At 46.9% G+C, this 19,312-nt stretch overlaps 1 protein-coding gene across 2 annotated transcripts in view; it reads right to left on the bottom strand.

Annotated features, from left to right (window-relative positions):
* LOC144770341 (uncharacterized) overlaps positions 1–19,312 on the bottom strand; it is a 142,108-nt gene that overhangs the window by 25,543 nt on the left and 97,253 nt on the right. For both annotated transcript variants that reach the window (XM_078654792.1, XM_078654793.1), the window contains exons 5-6: positions 12,655–12,777; positions 8,061–8,141 (exon numbers count right to left, since the gene is read on the bottom strand). In XM_078654792.1, coding sequence (XP_078510918.1) covers positions 8,061–8,141; positions 12,655–12,777 — 204 coding nt within the window. The remainder of the gene's footprint in view (positions 1–8,060; positions 8,142–12,654; positions 12,778–19,312) is intronic.

Consider the following 19,312-nt stretch of genomic DNA (forward strand, 5'->3'; position numbering starts at 1 on the left):
CTTCCCTCGATAGAATTTTGAAGATTGCTGACGGGAAGATTGTGGTTGTTGGGAAGAGTAACGCTGAGATCCTTGGTTGTAGGAGCGGTATTGTGAGGAGCCATCGCAAAAAGTGGATGAGGTGCCACGTCCACGCGCACCCCGAAAGGGCTGCTTCCTGAATTGTAAATTGCCTAAATAACTAGCAGTGTCAGTGTCCTTTTTTATTGTTTGGAGTGCCTCATCCACATGTGCTCCAAAAAGGGATTTGCCATCGTACGGCATATCCAGGATCTTCGCCTGAACTGCTTGGCGAAACGAGGTAAAACAAAGCCAACCCTGGCCTCTTAAAACAGCTGCTCCAGCGAGCTGACGGAAACCCGTGCAAGCGATGTCTACTGCACAGTCAATGATTTCCTCCGATGTTCTCTCTCCTTCTTGAAGGGTCTTTAAAGCCTCTGCCTTGGAGGAATCCGGGATGAGGGCCACAAATGCAGACATGTCAGACCACATCTGACGGTCGTAGCGCCCCAATATGGCCAAAGAATTTGCTGCCCTCACTGTAGTAGAGGCCATTGTAGAGAACTTACGCCCAATGACGTCCAGACGGCGACCTTCCCGATCAGGAGGAGCTGTGATGGTAGAAGCTGGGTTCTTGGAGCGACGTTGAGCTGCCTGAGTAACCACAGAATCGGGCTTTGGCTGTGCAATCAGGCAAGCTGGAGAGCCCTGTGGTGCTTTGTACTTTTTCTCTAAGCGAGGTAGTTGCGCCGGGATGGAATTTGGCATCGCCATCAACTTGACCCACTCACTCCAGATGAAATCAATGATGGGGACAGTATGGATCTGCTTAAGCGGTTGACTTTTGAAGTCGTAGAGAAAACAATCCTCCTCTCTTTGGACTCTAGGTAACTTGAAGCGCTGAGCCGCCCTATCCATGAGCTGATGGAAGCTCGCAATGTCCACATGAGGTGAATCCCCTGGTACTACAGGAGGAGGAGATGGGGGTCTGAATTTGATAGTCGTCCCACTCCGCCATATGACCATCGTCATCATCATCATCATCATCCCGAACTTCGCCATCTTCTCTGTCTTGATGGACATCCTCCTCATCATCATCAGGATACACAGTAGTGTGTATCCGCACTGAAGTTTGAACTTGAGGCGAAGGCGCTACTGGCTGTGATAGTGGAGCAGTAGAAGGAGTGAAAGCACATGTGACCCCGGTGAAACCTGAGGAGACGGTGGGAAACAACTGTTATAGTCGTCCAACATGTGTTGGAGGTTAGAGATGAGTGACAGAGGCAAAGTCGCTGTTTGGACTTGGCTGTAAAGGTGTTCTTGTTGAAAATATTGGTCTTCGCTATATTCCTGGCATTTAATGACCAACTCAGACGGGCTGCGTGCCGCCCTAAACTGATCATTGACATCCTCCTCTGACTCAGAGTCCTGTTCGGAACCCGTGGCAAACTAGGGTGACAGAGGTTGGATAGCACTCGGGACTGAAATCTGGTCCACAGAGACCTGACGACACTGGTGCAACGGGTCAGCTTTTGAAGAAGATTCAGTTGATGGAAGTGGCACCAATGGCAGAGAAGAAAAGGAGGATGGCATAGTCGTCGAGGCAGATACTAGCGACGGTATAGCAGTCAATGAAGCTGGCTTCAATAAAGATGTCGTCGACAGGGCCGTCGTCGTCGATAGGGCCGTCGTCGTCGATGGGGTCGCCGTCGTCGCGCCGATGGGCTTGCCGTCGACTGAGTCGTCGTCGTTTGGGCTGCCGTCGACAAAGCGCTCGTCGATGGTGAAGCTTTCTTAGTAATCTTCGTCGACGAAGATCTGGCCGTCGACGAAGGAATCTTCTTGGACGACGAGGCAATAGGTATCGTATCTGTTAGCACTACTTCACACAGTGCTCTAAAGCAACCAGTAGGCAGCACACATACTATATAAGAACAACTGCCAAACAGACAAGTCCTTCGGCAGAGACATCAAATACTGAATACTTTATACAGATCCATAACAAGATAACTGCGCCTAGTGGACCACTATCCAATATAATACCTTACCAAAGAATGCCTTCACTGTATTTGTATGTCTGGTTCACATGAAGCATTCATAAAGAGTAAAAGAAAGGCTGGTGTTTACCAAGAGGAAAAAATCTGAATGCAGTTAATTATATTTGTTTAGTCAGAAATCAGTGACGCTATAACGAACCTGTTAGAACTGGGGGTCTCTAGTTGGCAGAGGTAGGTACCTTTGTCCAAATAGGGACCCTTGCTTCTGGTCAGGGTAAGGGGCTACACTTCTAAAATAATCCCTGCTCGCCCACTTGGTAGCTTGGCACGAGCAGACAGGCTTATCTCAGAGGCAGTGTGTAAAGCATTTGTGAACACATACAGTAATACAGAGAAAACACTACAAATGGACACCGCACCAGTTTAGAAAAATAAGTAATCTTTACTAGACCTCACACAAGACCAAACAACAAAAATCCACAATACTGTAATCAAAAATAGGCTTTAAAATGGTAGAAAATAGCTTAGTTCAATGTAGATGGCAAATGCAACTCTTTACTCTCATAGTAACTTAGATGCGTCAAGCAAACAAACAAAAGGGTCACAGGGAAGTTGATGCGCAGTTCATTACACTCAAGGGAGTGGATGCATTGGTTCCTTACTGCTGCACAGGGGAGTTGAGGCTCACTTCCTTACTGTCAGGGGAGGTGATGCGTCGTCTCTTACTGCGGCCCGGTGACGATGCGGAAAGATGGCTCCTCGATGTGACGGGACGATCCGGTGCGATGCGACAAAATGGCGTCCTGATGATAACGTTGGATGCGATGCGTGCACGCCTGAGGGCCGTGTGGCGAACTTGGTAACTTCTGAGCCACGACAGGCCCTGCGGCAAGCTATTCTGGTGATGCGACGGCGACCCCTGCGTCGGCAACACACTTCTCCAGTTGTTGAACAGTAAAAAATGTATTCTGTTAAGTTAGCCTCTACTCCTCTTCCATTTTGTCTACCAGGCAAATGTTTCGGAGTGCTGAAAACCCTACAGTCATTGACCTACTACAGGTTCAAGCCAGAAAAAGTATAATACATGCTGTGGTCACCTCTCAGATTGACTACGGTAATGTTCTATACCTAGGTGTACCCAAAAAAAGGCTGATGAAGCTGCAATCAGTCCAAAACGCCGCTGCCCGGCTAGTGCTGAATCTACCTAGAAGATCGTCTAACACAAAGGCCCTGGCCAAACTTCATTGGTTGCCTGTAGGCAAGAGGTTCCTGTTCAAGGCAATGTGCTTCGGCCATCGTATCCTAGCAAATAATGGCAGGAGTTATCTACAAGACATGATTACACTCTACACCCCCAATAGAAGCCTAAGTTCTCAAGGAAAGTCATTGGTAATAGTACCCAAATTTAGTTAGGCCCGGATAGGGGGCTGCTCTTTAAAATACCTGGCAGCAAAACATTGGAATTCATTACCAATGGATTTGAGGAAGGAGCCATGTGAAGCTGCCTTTAGGAAAAGGCTGAATACTTAGTTTTTCTCCCACCTATACACCATAATCGACCTAGAAACATGACTGCTAGGGCTCTTCTACCTATCTCGTGTCATTTCTGAGTTTCTGCTCAGAGCGGGGACCCACCGTTGGTGTAACAAGGCGCTCTACAAATGCTGATGATGAGCTCCCATTTTTGTGTTTTTGCAGGGACTTTCATAAAGTCAGAAGTTACGCGTACACTTAAAGCTGGTTGTACTGATAATGCTTGCGTGTCAGAGTAAGCAGCCCTGCCCTGTCGAAGGGCCCATGTGCACAGATGTCTAATCTGTTTGCCCACCAACACCTGTAACCTCCCTTGCCTATCTACAAAGATGACGTGGGTAGGGGTTTATGAGGATTCAACAGTTCAGCATGTAAGCATTATACAAAGGGGGAGTGTAAGGTGATGTGTAAGCATTATATAACAACAATGACAAAGTGGTTTTAATGCGTTTCATGAGGCACCGAAAAGTATAAATGCTATGTTTGAACTTGTACTTGTTCGCCCCCTCCCTCCGGCACTTGCAGTGTCTGAGTGATGAGACTCATCTCATGAAATGTAATAAACCTGTGTTTTGTTCCTCTCCAGTGTCGATCCTCATTTGTGGACCGGTTGACTAGGGGTGTCCCTGCACCAGTGAGGCAGATAAGATATCTCATTTCTAAACAGTGATGCGACACGCTTAAATTGGCGATGCAACAGCAACTGCTGTGACACACTTCTCCTTGTTTTGCCGCGCTTCCAGCTCCCAGCGACATGCAGTCTTCTCGGAGGACTAAAACAACAGTATGCATCTCTCTGCAGGTAGAATTCCCAGCAAGGGAATTCATGGGAGCTGGCGGTGAAGTCTTGTATCCCTGAGACTTCAGGCAGGAGGCAAGCACACTTCAAACCCTTGGAGATTCTTCTTCAAGATTGCACAAGTACACACAAAGTTCCTTTTCTCCTTTCCTTGGCAATAAAGTAACCACTGCAGGCCAACTCCAAACAGCAAAACAGCACAGGGGCAGTCTCCTCTTTCAGCTTCCTTGGTTCTTCTCCTTGGCAAAGGTTCGTCTTGATTCCCAGAAGTGATCTAAAGTTCTGGGGTCTGGGTCCCCCTTTTTATACACACAAATCCTTCGTCTCTGAAGGCAGAGAGTGTCTGTACCTAGTCCAAACCAGTTCTGGGTGCAATCTGCCAGTGTACAACTTCTTCCTTTGACTGTGTTGGAAATGGCCATTTTTGCAGGGTTATCCCCAAACTTTTTGCTTCTTCCTCCTTTATTTTTCCTGACCTGTGGTTGTTGGCTATAGGACTCTGGGCACTTTACCACTGCTGATCAATGCTAAAGTGCATATGCTCTCTATATAAATAGTTACTGTGATTGGTTATCCATTACTGGCAGATTTGTTTTACCTGGAGGTCCCTAGTAAAGTGCACTAAGTGTGCCAGGGCTGGTGATTAAAATGCTACTAGTGTGCCTGCAGCACTGATTGTGCCACCCACATGAGTAGCCCTAAAATGGTGTCTCAGGCCTGCCACCGCAGTGCCTGTGTGCAGTTGCTAACTGCCATGTTGACTGGGCAAGTACAGCCACTTGCCAGTCCCTAAACCTTCCCTTTTCTGGATATTAGCCACCCCTATGGTAGGCCCAAGGACAGGGTGCATTGTAGGTAAAAGGTAGGACATGCCGGATGTGTGTGGCATGGCCTGATAGTGAATTACAGCCATTTACGTTCTTCAATATTGCAAGGCTACCTGTTCCCCATAGGCCAGAATGGGCAGTTTGATTATACCATCTTATAATCCTAATTGACCCAGGGAACATGATGGAAATTCGAGTTTAGTATGCCTGAACTTAGAATGATAAAATACATCTTTTAGTGAAGTTGTTTTTGACATTCTGTGTTTGAAAATACCACTTTTTGAAAGTAGGTATTTTCTTGTCTAACCATCCAAGCCTGCCTCTGCTAGGTTGTGTATTCCTTGTCTGGAGTTTTAGTGACAGGGGCTGGGGGATTCCAGGAGACAGGGTGAGTTAGCCCAGTGCTGAATAGAGATATCTATATGTAGGAGGAGTTGCACTTGGGACCTGAATAGGGCTGTGCTTCCCTCCATAATGCTGGCTCCACCTCCTGTGATGAGTCTGATGCCTCTGCCCTGCACTGTGAACCAGAACTGGTTTGAACTAGGCAAAGGCCTGTCTACCTTCAGAGAACAAAGAGAATATTGGTATAAATACTGGGGCCCAGACCCCAAGACTTTAGATCATCCTTGAATCAAGAAGGTACCTCTGCCAAGGAGAAAAGCTGGAAGACTGAAGAGGAAGGACTGCCCTGCTGTGTGTTTGTAGGCTGACCTGCAGTTGCTATTCTTCCAAGGAGAGGGTAAGGACTTGACTGTTGCTGTGTCCCCTGCTTGAAGAGATCTCCATGGGCCTGAGGAGAGCTGGCCTCCTGTTCAGAAGTCTCAGGAACAAAAGGACTTCACCCCCAGCTTTCCCTCTGAACTCTGATGTGTGAGTTCTGACCTGCCTAGAGAGCTTGATCCAGTTGTGGGGCCTCTGGAGGTTGTTTCCTGCTGTTTGGGGAGCTGGAAAAGAAGAAGATTTACAATTTTGCACGCATGTCTCGCTTGCGGAGCCCATCGTCGACAGTGAAAGAAGATTCCCGTCGCTACGAAGATCGTCGCAGCGCCTGTTGCCTCTGCAAGACCGGACGCGTCGCTCGCGGAGCGCATCGCCCCGGTGCGGAAGATTCCTGTCGCTGCGAATATCGTCACAGAGCCTATCGTCGCTGTGAGGACCGTTGCACCGCATGCCTACGGACAGCATCATGTCGCTGCCAACATAGTCGCAGAATCCAGCGCCAAAGCATTGACGGGCCACGACAGAAGAGGATCAACACTGCGTCGCGCATCGCCGCTGCACCGAAGATCGTCGCCGCACCGAAGATCATCGCATCGTGCCTATGCGAGACGCTTCCTACCGGAGAACCTGCAAACCGGAATCCATACAAAATATCCCCTCGCTCTACATATAGACCAGATTCGACGCAACCCGACCGCTGCGTGCAGCGGGGTTGTTGCATCGCCTCCCCAGGGTCTCAGAGGGGTTCATCGCTTGTTTTCAGACGTTGCATCTGCCGCTTGGAACTTCCGCATCTACAGGTACTTTGGGCTAAAAGTGACGCTACTGTGGATTATTTTGGTGCAAACCCTTGAACTCTTTTTAAAGACTTATTTTGGAACAGTGTATGTTTGACTTTTGCCGTTTTGGTCTTGTGTAGTTTAGATAAAGATACTTTATTTTTCTAAACTGGTGTAGAGTCCACTTTACACATTGCCTTTGATAAGCCTGTCTGCTCGTGCCAAGCTACCAAGGGGGTGGGCAGGGGTTATCCAAAGAGTGTATCCCCCTTACCCGGACTAGAAGCAAAGGTCCCTATTTGGACAATGGTATCTACCTCTGCCAACTAGAGACGTCTAGATCTAACAGTCAGTGTGGGCCAGGGTCATCAGACGTACCACAGGAGGTGGAGCCAGCATTGTGGAAGGCAGGCACAGCCCTATTCAGGTCCAGGTGCTACTCCTCCCAATGCAGATAGGTCTATTTAGCCTAGTGCAGACTCACCCTGACTCCTGGAGCCACCCCAGCCCCTGTCACTCACAAACCAGACATGGAATACACAAACCTAGCAGAGGCAGGTTGGATGGTTAGGCAAGAAAATACCTACTTTCTAAAAGTGGTATTTTCAAACACAGAATGTTAAAACCAACTTCACTAAAGGATGTATGTTATCATTCTGAGTTCAGGCATACTAAAATCGTTTTTCTACCATTTTCCCTGGGTCAATTAGGATTATAAGATGTTGTAATCAAACTGCCCATTCTGGCCTATGGGAACAGGTAGCCGTTCAATAGTGAAAAATGAAATTGGCTGTAATTCACTATCAGGACATGCCACACACATCAGGGCATGTCCTACATTTTACATACAATGCACCCTGCCCATGGGGGTACAATGGGCCTACCTTAGAGGGGACCAACACGTAGAAAAGGGACGTTTTAGGGACTGGCAAGTGGGTGCACTTGCCAAGTCGACATGGCAGCCCCAGGCTGCACACAGGCTCTGCAATGGTAGGCCCAAGTCACATTTTACCAGCTGCTTCTGTGGGCGGCACAACCAGTGCTGTAAACCCACCAGCAGCATTTGATTTACAGGCCCTGGGCACACATGGTGCACTGTACTAGGGTCTGACGAGTAAATCAAATAGCCAATCTTGGAGTCTCTAATCCATTACAATAATTTACAGTTGGGAGCACTTGGGCACTGAATAGCAGTGGCAAAGTGCCCAAAGCATCTAGACCAGCAAAAACATAGCAAAAACACAGGAGGCAACAGCACAAAATGGAAGGGAGACCCACGACAATGGTGCCAGGTCTAACAGAACCACATAACATATGAGAGATGGGAAGCACTTCTGGAAGAGGCAGAGGTTCAATTGATCTTAATCCATTGTAGAAAAACAGTTATGAATTATTTACTCACCCAGAGGACTATTACTGCTTTCACCGCTCTCATTCACAAAAAATGGATCTTCTTCTTCTTCTTTAATTGTAAATGGCACAACTAATGCACAGGAGGCATGACGTGTGAAAAAAGGTGAAATGTAAATAAAGTTTCATAACATTACACAGTATTAAACTGAATGGTTTTCTTACATAGTTCAGATAAAAAAGCATTAGATAAGAAGATATCAGGCAAACGTGTATTTTTTTCTACAGCATAGCACCGCATGCCACTTAACGTCCTTCTAGCTAGAAACAAGTATATGAAAATAAAATTAAAAAAGCAAGAACTAGTAAACAATCCCATGGCATACAAGTTGATGAGGAATAAGGACCAGACAATTAGTCTACAGATAAGCAAAGTAATATAATATGAAAACAAAGGTTTTGACTTCATCAATATTATCAAACTTGAGTATTTGCTATAGATTCACATATTTAGAAAGTTTTCCATATAAAAGGATAAGGATCTTGGATCTCTTTTAGTAAAAACAAAAACATTCCATGTATGCCTTACGATGTACAAAAACACAGCAATCCTTTTCGCTGCCTACAACATCAAATTACTTCATTTGCTGGACAGGTTGAGAATAAGAAGCATTACAGTCACAAAAGGGTTATGGCCAAGACATGAATCCCTATAAGATTAACAATACTTTCAATTATAACAAAAATGACCTTTCTTTTTGAGAAAAAAACCAACTAGTTAGGGCACTTTGAAATTAACCTTCATCTGAAAATTAAAACATGAGGATGGAGGATAGATGTACTGTAATAATCACACTCACTAATGCGTTGTACTTGCATATCGGCCTTGATGAGTTTGCTTGTTGTTTGTATTAGAAAACTTGAATAAATAAACTAAAAAAAATAAAAAATAAACCTTCACCTGAAAATCCACAGCCTCAAGAAAGAATCAATGCAGAATTATTTACATACGGTGTGAATGCTTTTGGCATTGCTAATTTACGGACCTCTTCGTTGTAAACATTACCCAAGAAAAGTGCCACAAGTATGCCCTTATATCTGGAGAGTGAACCTTGGAAATATCGCAAAAGGCAATGGGCCTGTTGTTGACAGACTTTAATGTAAATGAAAATCCATCTACAAACACATAGCTTATAAATGTAAGTCACTAGTAAGACGATGAGACAATAGAAACCTCGTAGTAAGCTTGACTAATCTTAAAGGAATGTAGAAATCACCCTCTGGTGCAGGCTGGAAAATAACAAGACCAATATATAATGAGTAATCAACGATCCACCTATGCTATATAGAACTTCTGCAATTTACAAAAAAAGAATTTGAAAAATGCGGTACGATTGGACGCTTTTGGCTGAAGATTTTGCTTCCTCATGATAAAATTTGAATAGAAATTCTGAAAAATACACAAAACCTTAAGGGGCATAAATAGTGTGAAACTGGAATCTAAGGGATAAAATTCAGGAAATGAACAGATTAACATAGAAGTCAGAAAAATATTTTTTACAAATTGTAAGCGACTCAAGGAAACATTATTAATACATCAGTTAAATTATCTAATTTCTTATCTCTTATTTATCAACAGTCATCTTAATTTAGAGTGCTGCTTTCTCTTCTAATTCTCCTGAAACCTTAGGTATTAATTATGTAACTATTTAATAGAATGCTGGCATGTCAAATATTGCTACATCACAACACATCCAAAAGTATAGGACCAAATGTGTGCCTACAATCAGGGGCCGTATTACCGGAGTTCCCCAGGGGCGCAACTGGATTTTGCGCTTGCTTTGCACACCCCGGGGGACTTTGTTATTACAGAAGGAGACACAGACTCTTGTGCGGCCCCTTCTTTAATACTGAAGGCGCAGGCGCAAATACAGCACCAGCGCTTTCTCAAGAAGATGTTCCCTCATTTGCATGGGGGGTGTGGCTCCATGCAAATCAGGAGATCCCTTCTCCTCTGCGGCGCCTTATTATATATGCAGATACAAAGAAGATGTGATGGGGCACACGGACAGTGGGCTGCCTAAAAGATCACGCACTGTCAGTGCGCCCGCTGAAAACAGCCCTCTGGGTGGGAGGGGGGGGGGCCCAGACATCCCCTTGCAGGAGGGTGCAGTCACTAACTGCACCTGCCTGCAAGGGGATCTCTAAACCCCTTTAAACGTGCAGGCGGCACATTGAAACATGGAGCGCCTGTTTCAAAGCCACTCTGTTTTTTTTTTTAAACAAGCTTTATTTGTCACGGTTCACATATACTGGATAGCTCCGCAACCACACTGCTGCACACATCCAGTATACAATTGCAAATGACAGACTTTTTATACTTAAAAAACTAACAAGAAACCCCCTCTCCCTCCTCCCCCGATTGTGCCCAAGCCTCCCCCCCACACTGGGAACATTTATCACTTCACTGGAACCACATACAAAGCCCATCATCCTCACGCCCATCAACCTGTCCCCTTCCAACGGTGGATCTAAATCTAGTCCCCAGTAGTCTGCCCATCGTTTCCAAATCTTATAATGTTTACGGGGACATCTCCTGGCGGTGAAGACCGGCTGTTCAAGGCCCATGCTAAAATCCATCCCATTTCTCCATGCAGCCAGCGACGGGGCCTGGGGTGCCTTTCATGCCCTAGCTATGTCCCTCTTTGTCAACGTGAGACCAAGCAGTAGGAGATGCCGCTTATATCTATTACCCCCAATTCCCTCCATGACGTGTAACAGGGCCAAACGCGGCGTGCGAGGAAGCTCCCATCCTAGCACTTCTGACAGACAGGAGAACACCCCCCTCCAAAATCTAAGTAGCGAGAGACAACTCCAGACTGTGTGCAAAAAGGCGCCCTCCTCCGAGCCACATCTAAGACACTCGGGGGTACAATCATTCCTGCCCTCCACAAGCGCACTCTGGTAAAATACACACAATGTAAATATTTAAATTGAATCAAGCGCAGTCGTGTCGCTATTGCTGCCCCTCGCGGACTTGCTAATGCCTCTGCCCAATACTCCTCCTCCATTTCCCCTACATCCTCTTCCCAAGCCGTCCTAAGCCGCTGCAAGGTTGTGGAGCAATGAATGATCAGTGTCTGATCTATGTGGGAAATCTTGCGGTCTGGCAGCTTCCCCATAAAGACCTTAGCTTCGATGGGACTGAAATCGGGGAGTGACTCCAGGCCCTCCAGACTAGGCGCCAGCGCATGTCGGAATTGTAGGCATCTAAAAAACTGGGATCGTGGCATAGCGTACTCGTCTCGCAGGTCCTGAAATGATTTAAGCGTCACATCAGACATCACGTCACCCAGAACCGAGATCCCTATGGAGTCCCACCCCCTAAAACCCTGTAGGGCTGCCAGCTGAGGTAAGCGCCCATTAACGCAAAGAGGAGTCTCTCTAGTCAGGACATTCCACCACCCCATCCTACGCTGGGCCTTCCTCCAAACATGAAACACCACCTGCGTGGCCAGGGGCAGAGCCTTCCGATGTGGCGCGGAATACAGTATTGTATGTAGGGAGTTGCTACCCATGAGCTGCCGCTCAACCGCATAGGCTGGGTCACTCCTATCCCCGTACCACCATTCAGTGAGGACCAGCAAGTGTGCGGCCTAGTAGTAGGAGAGGACATCTGAGGTAGCCCGTCCCCCAGTGTAAGTAGAGAGGAAGCATGTGTGCAGGGCCACCCTAACAGCGCCCCCCTCCCCCCCATAAAAACCCACCCAGCGCCGAGTTGACCTGCCGGAACCATATGGGAGGAATCTGGTAGGGATGATTCTGTACATGGCACTCTGTTTTTAACGTAAATGCACTGCCCCGTGGCAGCGCGAGTTTGAATCTGCCCCGGGGGGCAGCGCATTTTATATAATATGGCGCATTTTCCCAGTTTGTGCACCGCAGACCTTTTTTCAGTTGCACCGGGTGCAAACAGGGAAAGTGGGCCCTATACATAACGGGGACCGAAGCAGCCCAAAACTCACCTTGCGCCCTGAAGTACTGATCATGTGGCAGCTTGCAGACAACACATGGGAATCCCTGTGGGAGTGGGGTTGATCTCTTCTTATGGAAAAAGGAGGTAGATAGTCATCCCATTCCAGTTCTGATATGGGCACAGGGTTTCTTGAAAAGAATGGCAAACTTGGTTGATTAACCAACTGTGAGTACCAAGGATAAGGATTTCAGAGGTAATGGTGAATGAATCAGATAAGTCTTCAAGTTTCTTACAGTTGATACGTTTTGGGTAATAAGCCTCATTGAGATTTATGCCAGTTTGTGATCAAAGTCTGAATTATTGAGGTTTTGTAAATAGCGCACAATATTTTATGAGTGAAGCTTTGATGCATCACAATCAGTGAAGAGCTTAGAAAGCTGGATTGATGTGGTATAATTTCTTTGGGTCTATGCAGACTTCCTGCTTGGTTTTGTATTCCTGAAAATCCAGAAAACATTTACACAGCTAGTAAAGGGATCCTCCCTGTTTACTGCTAAGATTAATTTAGGAAAGGGTCCCTCAGTCTACATATTAAGTTAACAACTCAACCTGTGAACTGGACAGCCCCTGTCCAAGATCACTTAATCAGCTACATGCAAATATAACTGACCTGAGTTTGGACTAGCACATTTTTCTTCTTCTTCTTCTTCTTCTGAGTCAGGTTGGTCTGGCAAAATCACTTCAGAGGGTTGTCTCATCTTCAAATAATTGTCTTTATTGAAAAACCGAAGGCCTACAGGACAAAACAAGCCTGTTCAAGTGAAGCAGTTTAATAGTAATCACATAGTTTTAGATAATGGCTATAAAGACTAACAACCTGATTTAGAGTTTAGTGGATGGATACACCGTCACAAAAGTGATAAATATTCTGTCCGCCTTTGTACAAGCGCTTTAGGATAAAATGCTTTTGTAATAAGGTTGTCGGGATATCGGTCGTGCTTATGACGAAGCTACCAGTCCGCTAATCTCCAAATCAGGCTGTAAGTTAGGAACAAACATAATTCCATCTTTTGAGTGAAAGAATGGATAAATCAGATGGTGGGATAAATGGAGTTTAAGTTTCTTTGTACTACAGGGGTATCCGGATTATTTGTGTACCATGGCATTTAACAGTAAGGTTGACATTTATTGGTGCAAAATAATATTGGAATGTCAATTACAGTTAACAACTATACAGCAAGTACTGTGCACAAGTCAAATATACAATTCGGTACAATAGTATTCAGGGACAAAACAAAGATGCAACTGTTGGTTTGGTGAATCCAAAGATTTAAGCTTTATGTGGTTCTTTTTTTGTTGAATATACAAACGCCAGCCGACACGTGTTTCATCAAACAGGACGAAGCCTGTGAATCATCAGGGCTGTAAAACATATATGTTGTTGTGAATTGAAGTCAGGGAAATAAAAAATAAAAACACAAATACAAAATGGAAAAAATGGAAAAACCGCGAACAACACAAAGTGGGAAAATGAACTGTGTGTGCACATTCAGCATCATGTGCAAGTCGGAGGGACGTGAATAACAGTGAGTAATCGCATAAAGCAACGGCTATTGATAATGAGTGAGGGTGAAAAGTGTATACAGAAAGAAGTTTATCGTTGCGGGAAGAGGTGCAAGAACACACCCTATTGGGTGGTATTGGGGATACGACAAGTGTCGGAGAAGGACGGATGGCTACGTCACCTATGTCGGTCCAGCTGCTAGTGCCAACTACTAGGGAGAACCCACCGATTGTCGTTATATATAGAGTCTCCAAATAAGTAGGCACAGTGCAAAGGAATGAGGAGGAAATGGTATCGTACTATCCAGTGCCGAAAAACCCATCATGCACGTGTGACAATCTCAAGTGATACAACATTCTGACTTATGATTATATGAAACTCATCTTTGGTACATATCACAAGAGGTTGGTGATCCTCAATAAGCAAGGTCTTGTATACAGTATACAATTATATAGCGTAGATAATATAAAGAACGCATGTCTGGTGACGACCGCCATACACATCCGTAATAAACAATAGTCTTGTATGTATTTTTTAAAATTGACATGGGATGTGAATATCACATAAATAGAACGCATTGATTGACTGTTTCTCCTGAGGCGGAAAGCCGGGAGCGTGATTTGTTTACATTTTTAAAATTTGAGTGTCTCTATATATTGTATTTTATTACTCACCCCTGCTCCCCTCTAGCACCTCTAAAAAAACTTGATTGACCCTGACCTCGCCGCGCAGCAGATTCAGTGCTGCCGCGGAAGCTGAACAGGGACACTCTTGGTGCCATCACCGGCGCTCGTCGAGGCCACGCCCCTTATTGAGGCCACGCCCCCTTAAGGTGGTGTCCTATGCAGATGACACCCAGATTATGGTTTCACTGGCTCACTCCTCTGTCAGGACCTCTGCCGCCGGTTTCAGGGTATGCATGCAGTATGTGGCAGACTGGATGACTATAAATTCCCTGAAACTGAACGGCGAAAAGACGGAGGTGTTGATCTTTGGGAAGGACCAAGATGCTTGGTCAAGTGAGTGGTGGCCATCTTCTCTTGGCATCTGCCCCACCCCTTCCCAATCCGCCAGAAACCTGGGTGTCATTTTCGACACCTCGCTCTCTTTCTCCCTGCAAGCCAACAGGACCGTGGCTACCTGCTGGGGTGTGATTAGGATACTCAATAAGATCCGTGGGTATCTTTCCCCCCAGGCACGTAAACAGGTTGCAGTTGCTCTGGTAGGATCGAGGTTAGATTACTGTAATTCTCTATATATGGAAGCCAATAAAAGCCTCCTCCATCGACTGCAGGTTGTGCAGAATGCTGCAGCCCGATTTGTCCTGGCTCTTCCTAAAACCTCTTCTGCTACGGCAGCCAGGAAAGAACTCCACTGGCTTCCTGTCCAGCACCGAATTTGTTTTAAAGTTCTGTGTCTGGCCTACAGAGCTGTGACAGGAGGCTCCTCTAGTGCTATTAGCTCTCTCCTTATGCGCTATGTTCCTGCAAGAGGCCTTCGTTCTGCGGGACTCTGCCAACTTGTTGTTCCGCGTTTCAAGCTAGCCAGGTGGGGAGCCAGAGCCTTCTCTGTGGTGGCCCCTCAGCTCTGGAATTCGATTCCCATCGAAATAAAAACCCTTCCTACAATTGAGTCATTTAAAAAGGCTCTTAAAACTTTCCTTTTTAATAGGGCCTATCAATGAGAGAATGCTGTAGAGTGTACTGTAGGGGGGCTTAGCTGCCTATTGGACTTAGGCGCCTTGACGCCCATTGTGGCTAAGTTGCGCAAGATAAGATCTGTTTCATTCAAGCTCTTTAAAAGGCGTTGACTACAAACGCCGGTCAGATTGACTGTTTCTCCTGAGGCGGAAAGCCCGGAGCGTGATTTGTTTACATTTTAAAAATTTGAGTGTCACTATATATTGTATTTTATTACTCACCCCTGCTCCCCTCTAGCATCTGTAAAAAAAACTTGATTGACCCTGACCTTGCCGCGCAGCGGATTCAGTGCTGCCGCGGAAGCTGAACAGGGACACTCTTGGCGCCATCACCGGCGCTCACCGAGGCCACGCCCCTTATTGAGGCCACGCCCCCTTACGCTCTTTAAAAGGCGTTGACTACAAACGCCGGTCAGATTGACTGTTTCTCCTGAGGCGGAAAGCCGAGAGCGTGATTTGTTTACATTTTTAAAATTTGAGTGTCACTATATATTGTATTTTATTACGCACCCCTGCTCCCCTCTAGGACCTCTAAAAAAACTTGATTGACCCTGACCTCGCCTCGCCGCGGATTCAGTGCTGCCGCGGAAGCTGAACAGGGACACTCTTGGCGCCATCACCGGTGCTCGCCGAGGCCACGCCTCTTATTGAGGCCACGCCCCCTTAAAGCTCTTTAAAAGGCGTTGACTACAAACGCCGGTCAGATTGTTTCTCCTGAGGCGGAGAGCCGGGAGCGTGATTTGTTTACATTTTTAAAATTTGAGTGTCACTATATATTGTATTTTATTACTCACCCCTGCTCCCATCTAGCTCCTCTAAAAAAACTTGATTGACCCTGACCTCGCCGCGCAGCGGATTCAGTGCTGCCGCGGAAGCTGAACAGGGACACTCTTGGCGCCATCACCGGCACTCGCCGAGGCCACGCCCCTTATTGAGGCCACGCCCCCTTAAGCTCTTTAAAAGGCGTTGACTACAAACACCGGTCAGATTGACTGTTTCTCCTGAGGCGGAGAGCCGGGAGCCTGATTTGTTTACATTTTTAAAATTTGAGTGTCACTATATATTGTATTTTATTACTCACCCCTGCTCCCATCTAGCTCCTCTAAAAAAACTTGATTGACCCTGACCTCGCCGCGCAGCGGATTCAGTGCTGCCGCGGAAGCTGAACAGGGACACTCTTGGCGCCATCACCGGCGCTCGCCGAGGCCACGCCCCTTATTGAGGCCACGCCCCCTTAAGCTCTTTAAAAGGCGTTGACTACAAACACCGGTCAGATTGACTGTTTCTCCTGAGGCGGAAAGCCGGGAGCGTGATTTGTTTACATTTTTAAAATTTGAGTGTCACTATATATTGTATTTTATAACTCACCCCTGCTCCCCTCTAGCACCTCTAAAAAAACTTGATTGACCCTGACCTCGCCGCGCAGCGGATTCAGTACTGCCGCGGAAGCTGAACAGGGACACTCTTGGCGCCATCACCGGCGCTAGTCGAGGCCACGCCCCTTATTGAGGCCACGCCCCCTTAAGCTCTTTAAAAGGCGTTGTCTACAAACGCCGGTCAGATTGACTGTTTCTCCTGAGGCGGAAAGCCCGGAGCGTGATTTGTTTACATTTTTAAAATTTGAGTGTCACTATATATTGTATTTTATTACTCACCCCTGCTCCCCTCTAGCACCTCTAAAAAAACTTGATTGACCCTGACCTCGCCGCGCAGCGGATTCAGTGCTGCCGCGGAAGCTGAACAGGGACACTCTTGGCGCCATCACCGGCGCTCGCCGAGGCCACGCCCCTTATTGAGGCCACGCCCCCCTTAAGCTCTTTAAAAGGCGTTGACTACAAACGCCGGTCAGATTGACTGTTTCTCCTGAGGCGGAAAGCCGGGAGCGTGATTTGTTTACATTTTTAAAATTTGAGTGTCACTATATATTGTATTTTATTACTCACCCCTGCTCCCCTCTAGCACCTCTAAAAAAACTTGATTGACCCTGACCTCGCCGCGGATTCAGTGCTGCCGCGGAAGCTGAACAGGGACACTCTTGGCGCCATCACCGGCGCTCGCCGAGGCCACGCCCCTTATTGAGGTCACGCCCCCTTAAGCTCTTTAAAAGGCGTTGAATACAAACGCCGGTCAAATTGACTGTTTTTCCTGAGGCGGAAAGCCGGGAGCGTGATTTGTTTACATTTTTAAAATTTGAGTGTCACTATATATTGTATTTTATTACTCACCCCTGCTCCCCTCTAGCACCTCTAAAAAAACTTGATTGACCCTGACCTCGCCGCGCAGCGGATTCAGTGCTGCCGCGGAAGCTGAACAGGGACACTCTTGGCGCCATCACCGGCGCTCGCCGAGGCCACGCCCCTTATTAAGGCCACGCCCCCCTTAAGCTCTTTAAAAGGCGTTGACTACAAACGCCGGTCAGATTGACTGTTTCTCCTGAGGCGGAAAGCCGGGAGCGTGATTTGTTTACATTTTTAAAATTTGAGTGTCACTATATATTGTATTTTATTACTCACCCCTGCTTCCCTCTAGCACCTCTAAAAAAACTTGATTGACCCTGACCTCGCCGCGCAGCGGATTCAGTGCTGCCGCGGAAGCTGAACAGGGACACTCTTGGCGCCATCACCGGCGCTCGCCGAGGCCACGCCCCTTATTGAGGCCACGCCCCCTTAAGCTCTTTAAAAGGCATTGACTACAAACGCCGGTCAGATTGACTCTTTCTCCTGAGGCGGAAAGCCGGGAGCGTGATTTGTTTATATTTTTAAAATTTGAGTGTCACTATATATTGTATTTTATTACTCACCCCTGCTCCCCTCTAGCACCTCTAAAAAAACTTGATTGACCCTGACCTCGCCGCGCAGCGGATTCAGTGCTGCCGCGGAAGCTGAACAGGGACACTCTTGGCGCCATCACCGGCGCTCGCCGAGGCCACGCCCCTTATTGAGGCCACGCCCCCCTCCCCTCCCTGTCCCCTATCTATAAATCATGTGCCACTTCCGGACGCGCAGCGGACGAGCGCAGCGGGAGCGCCTAAGGCAAGCCCGTCTGCGCCAAGGTAGCGCCTTGTGCCAGCTATGCTGCATGTCTTGAGCCAAGTGACCCCAGTACGCTGCCCTCCGGCCCTCCCTATTCTAGAGAGGCGATCCTACAACTGGGTAAGCTACATGCTGACAAAGGAACCCTCACCCTGTTACATACGGCTTTCCCGCGAGAAGATTTTATGGGCAGTGATCTGTTAAAATGTGGGCTTTTGAATGTTAGGTCCCTACCCAGGCACAGTATCGAAATCCAGCTACTTATTGAAACTCACGAACTGGACGTTCTTTTCATGACGGAGACATGGACTCGTCCTGACTGCCTGGTTGATCCGGGCTTTACTTGTCCCCCCGGGTATAAATTCCTACACACCCCTAGGGCCATTGGTAGAGGAGGGGGGGGTGGGTGTGATTGTTATTGCTTCTTGTAATATTAAGACTCTTGTTCTAGATCCGACCGAAGGAACGGAACTTTTAAGATTATCAATTCAGACTCACTCCGGGACTATTGTTAACGGGATAGTCTGTTATCGCCCTCCGGGTGCGTTCAGCCTTCAGCATCAACAAGCGCTTCTAGTCACTTTGACTAATATTGCTCTTTCGCATCACAAACTTATTATTCTGGGAGATTTTAATCTCTGGCAGAACGGCGTCCTTGACTCTGGTCTCCGTAACCTACTACACTCCTGCGAAAGCTTTGGACTCTCCCAGTTGGTTACTGGTGCAACCCATAGGGGCGGACACCTCTTAGATCTATTGTTCGCAGGTCCCCAGTTGGTAGCAATGGGGGAAATTCTACCCATGGACTGGACAGACCATTCACTCATCAAATTCTTTATACATTTAAATGGTGACCATTATAAGGCTCCTGGGCTGATCAACAAAATTAAATGCAGAGATTGGAAAGCTCTCACACGTCTGTATTCTTCAGGGGAAGTGTTTCAATTGGAGCAATTCTTTGACGAGGAAAAACAGATAGATGACAATTACTCCTCTCTGTGCTCAAGGATTACCACTATCCTCGATGCCCATG

The sequence above is a fragment of the Lissotriton helveticus genome, chromosome 7 (assembly GCF_964261635.1).
Source record: "Lissotriton helveticus chromosome 7, aLisHel1.1, whole genome shotgun sequence".
In the NCBI taxonomy this organism is placed as follows: Eukaryota; Metazoa; Chordata; class Amphibia; order Caudata; family Salamandridae; genus Lissotriton; species Lissotriton helveticus.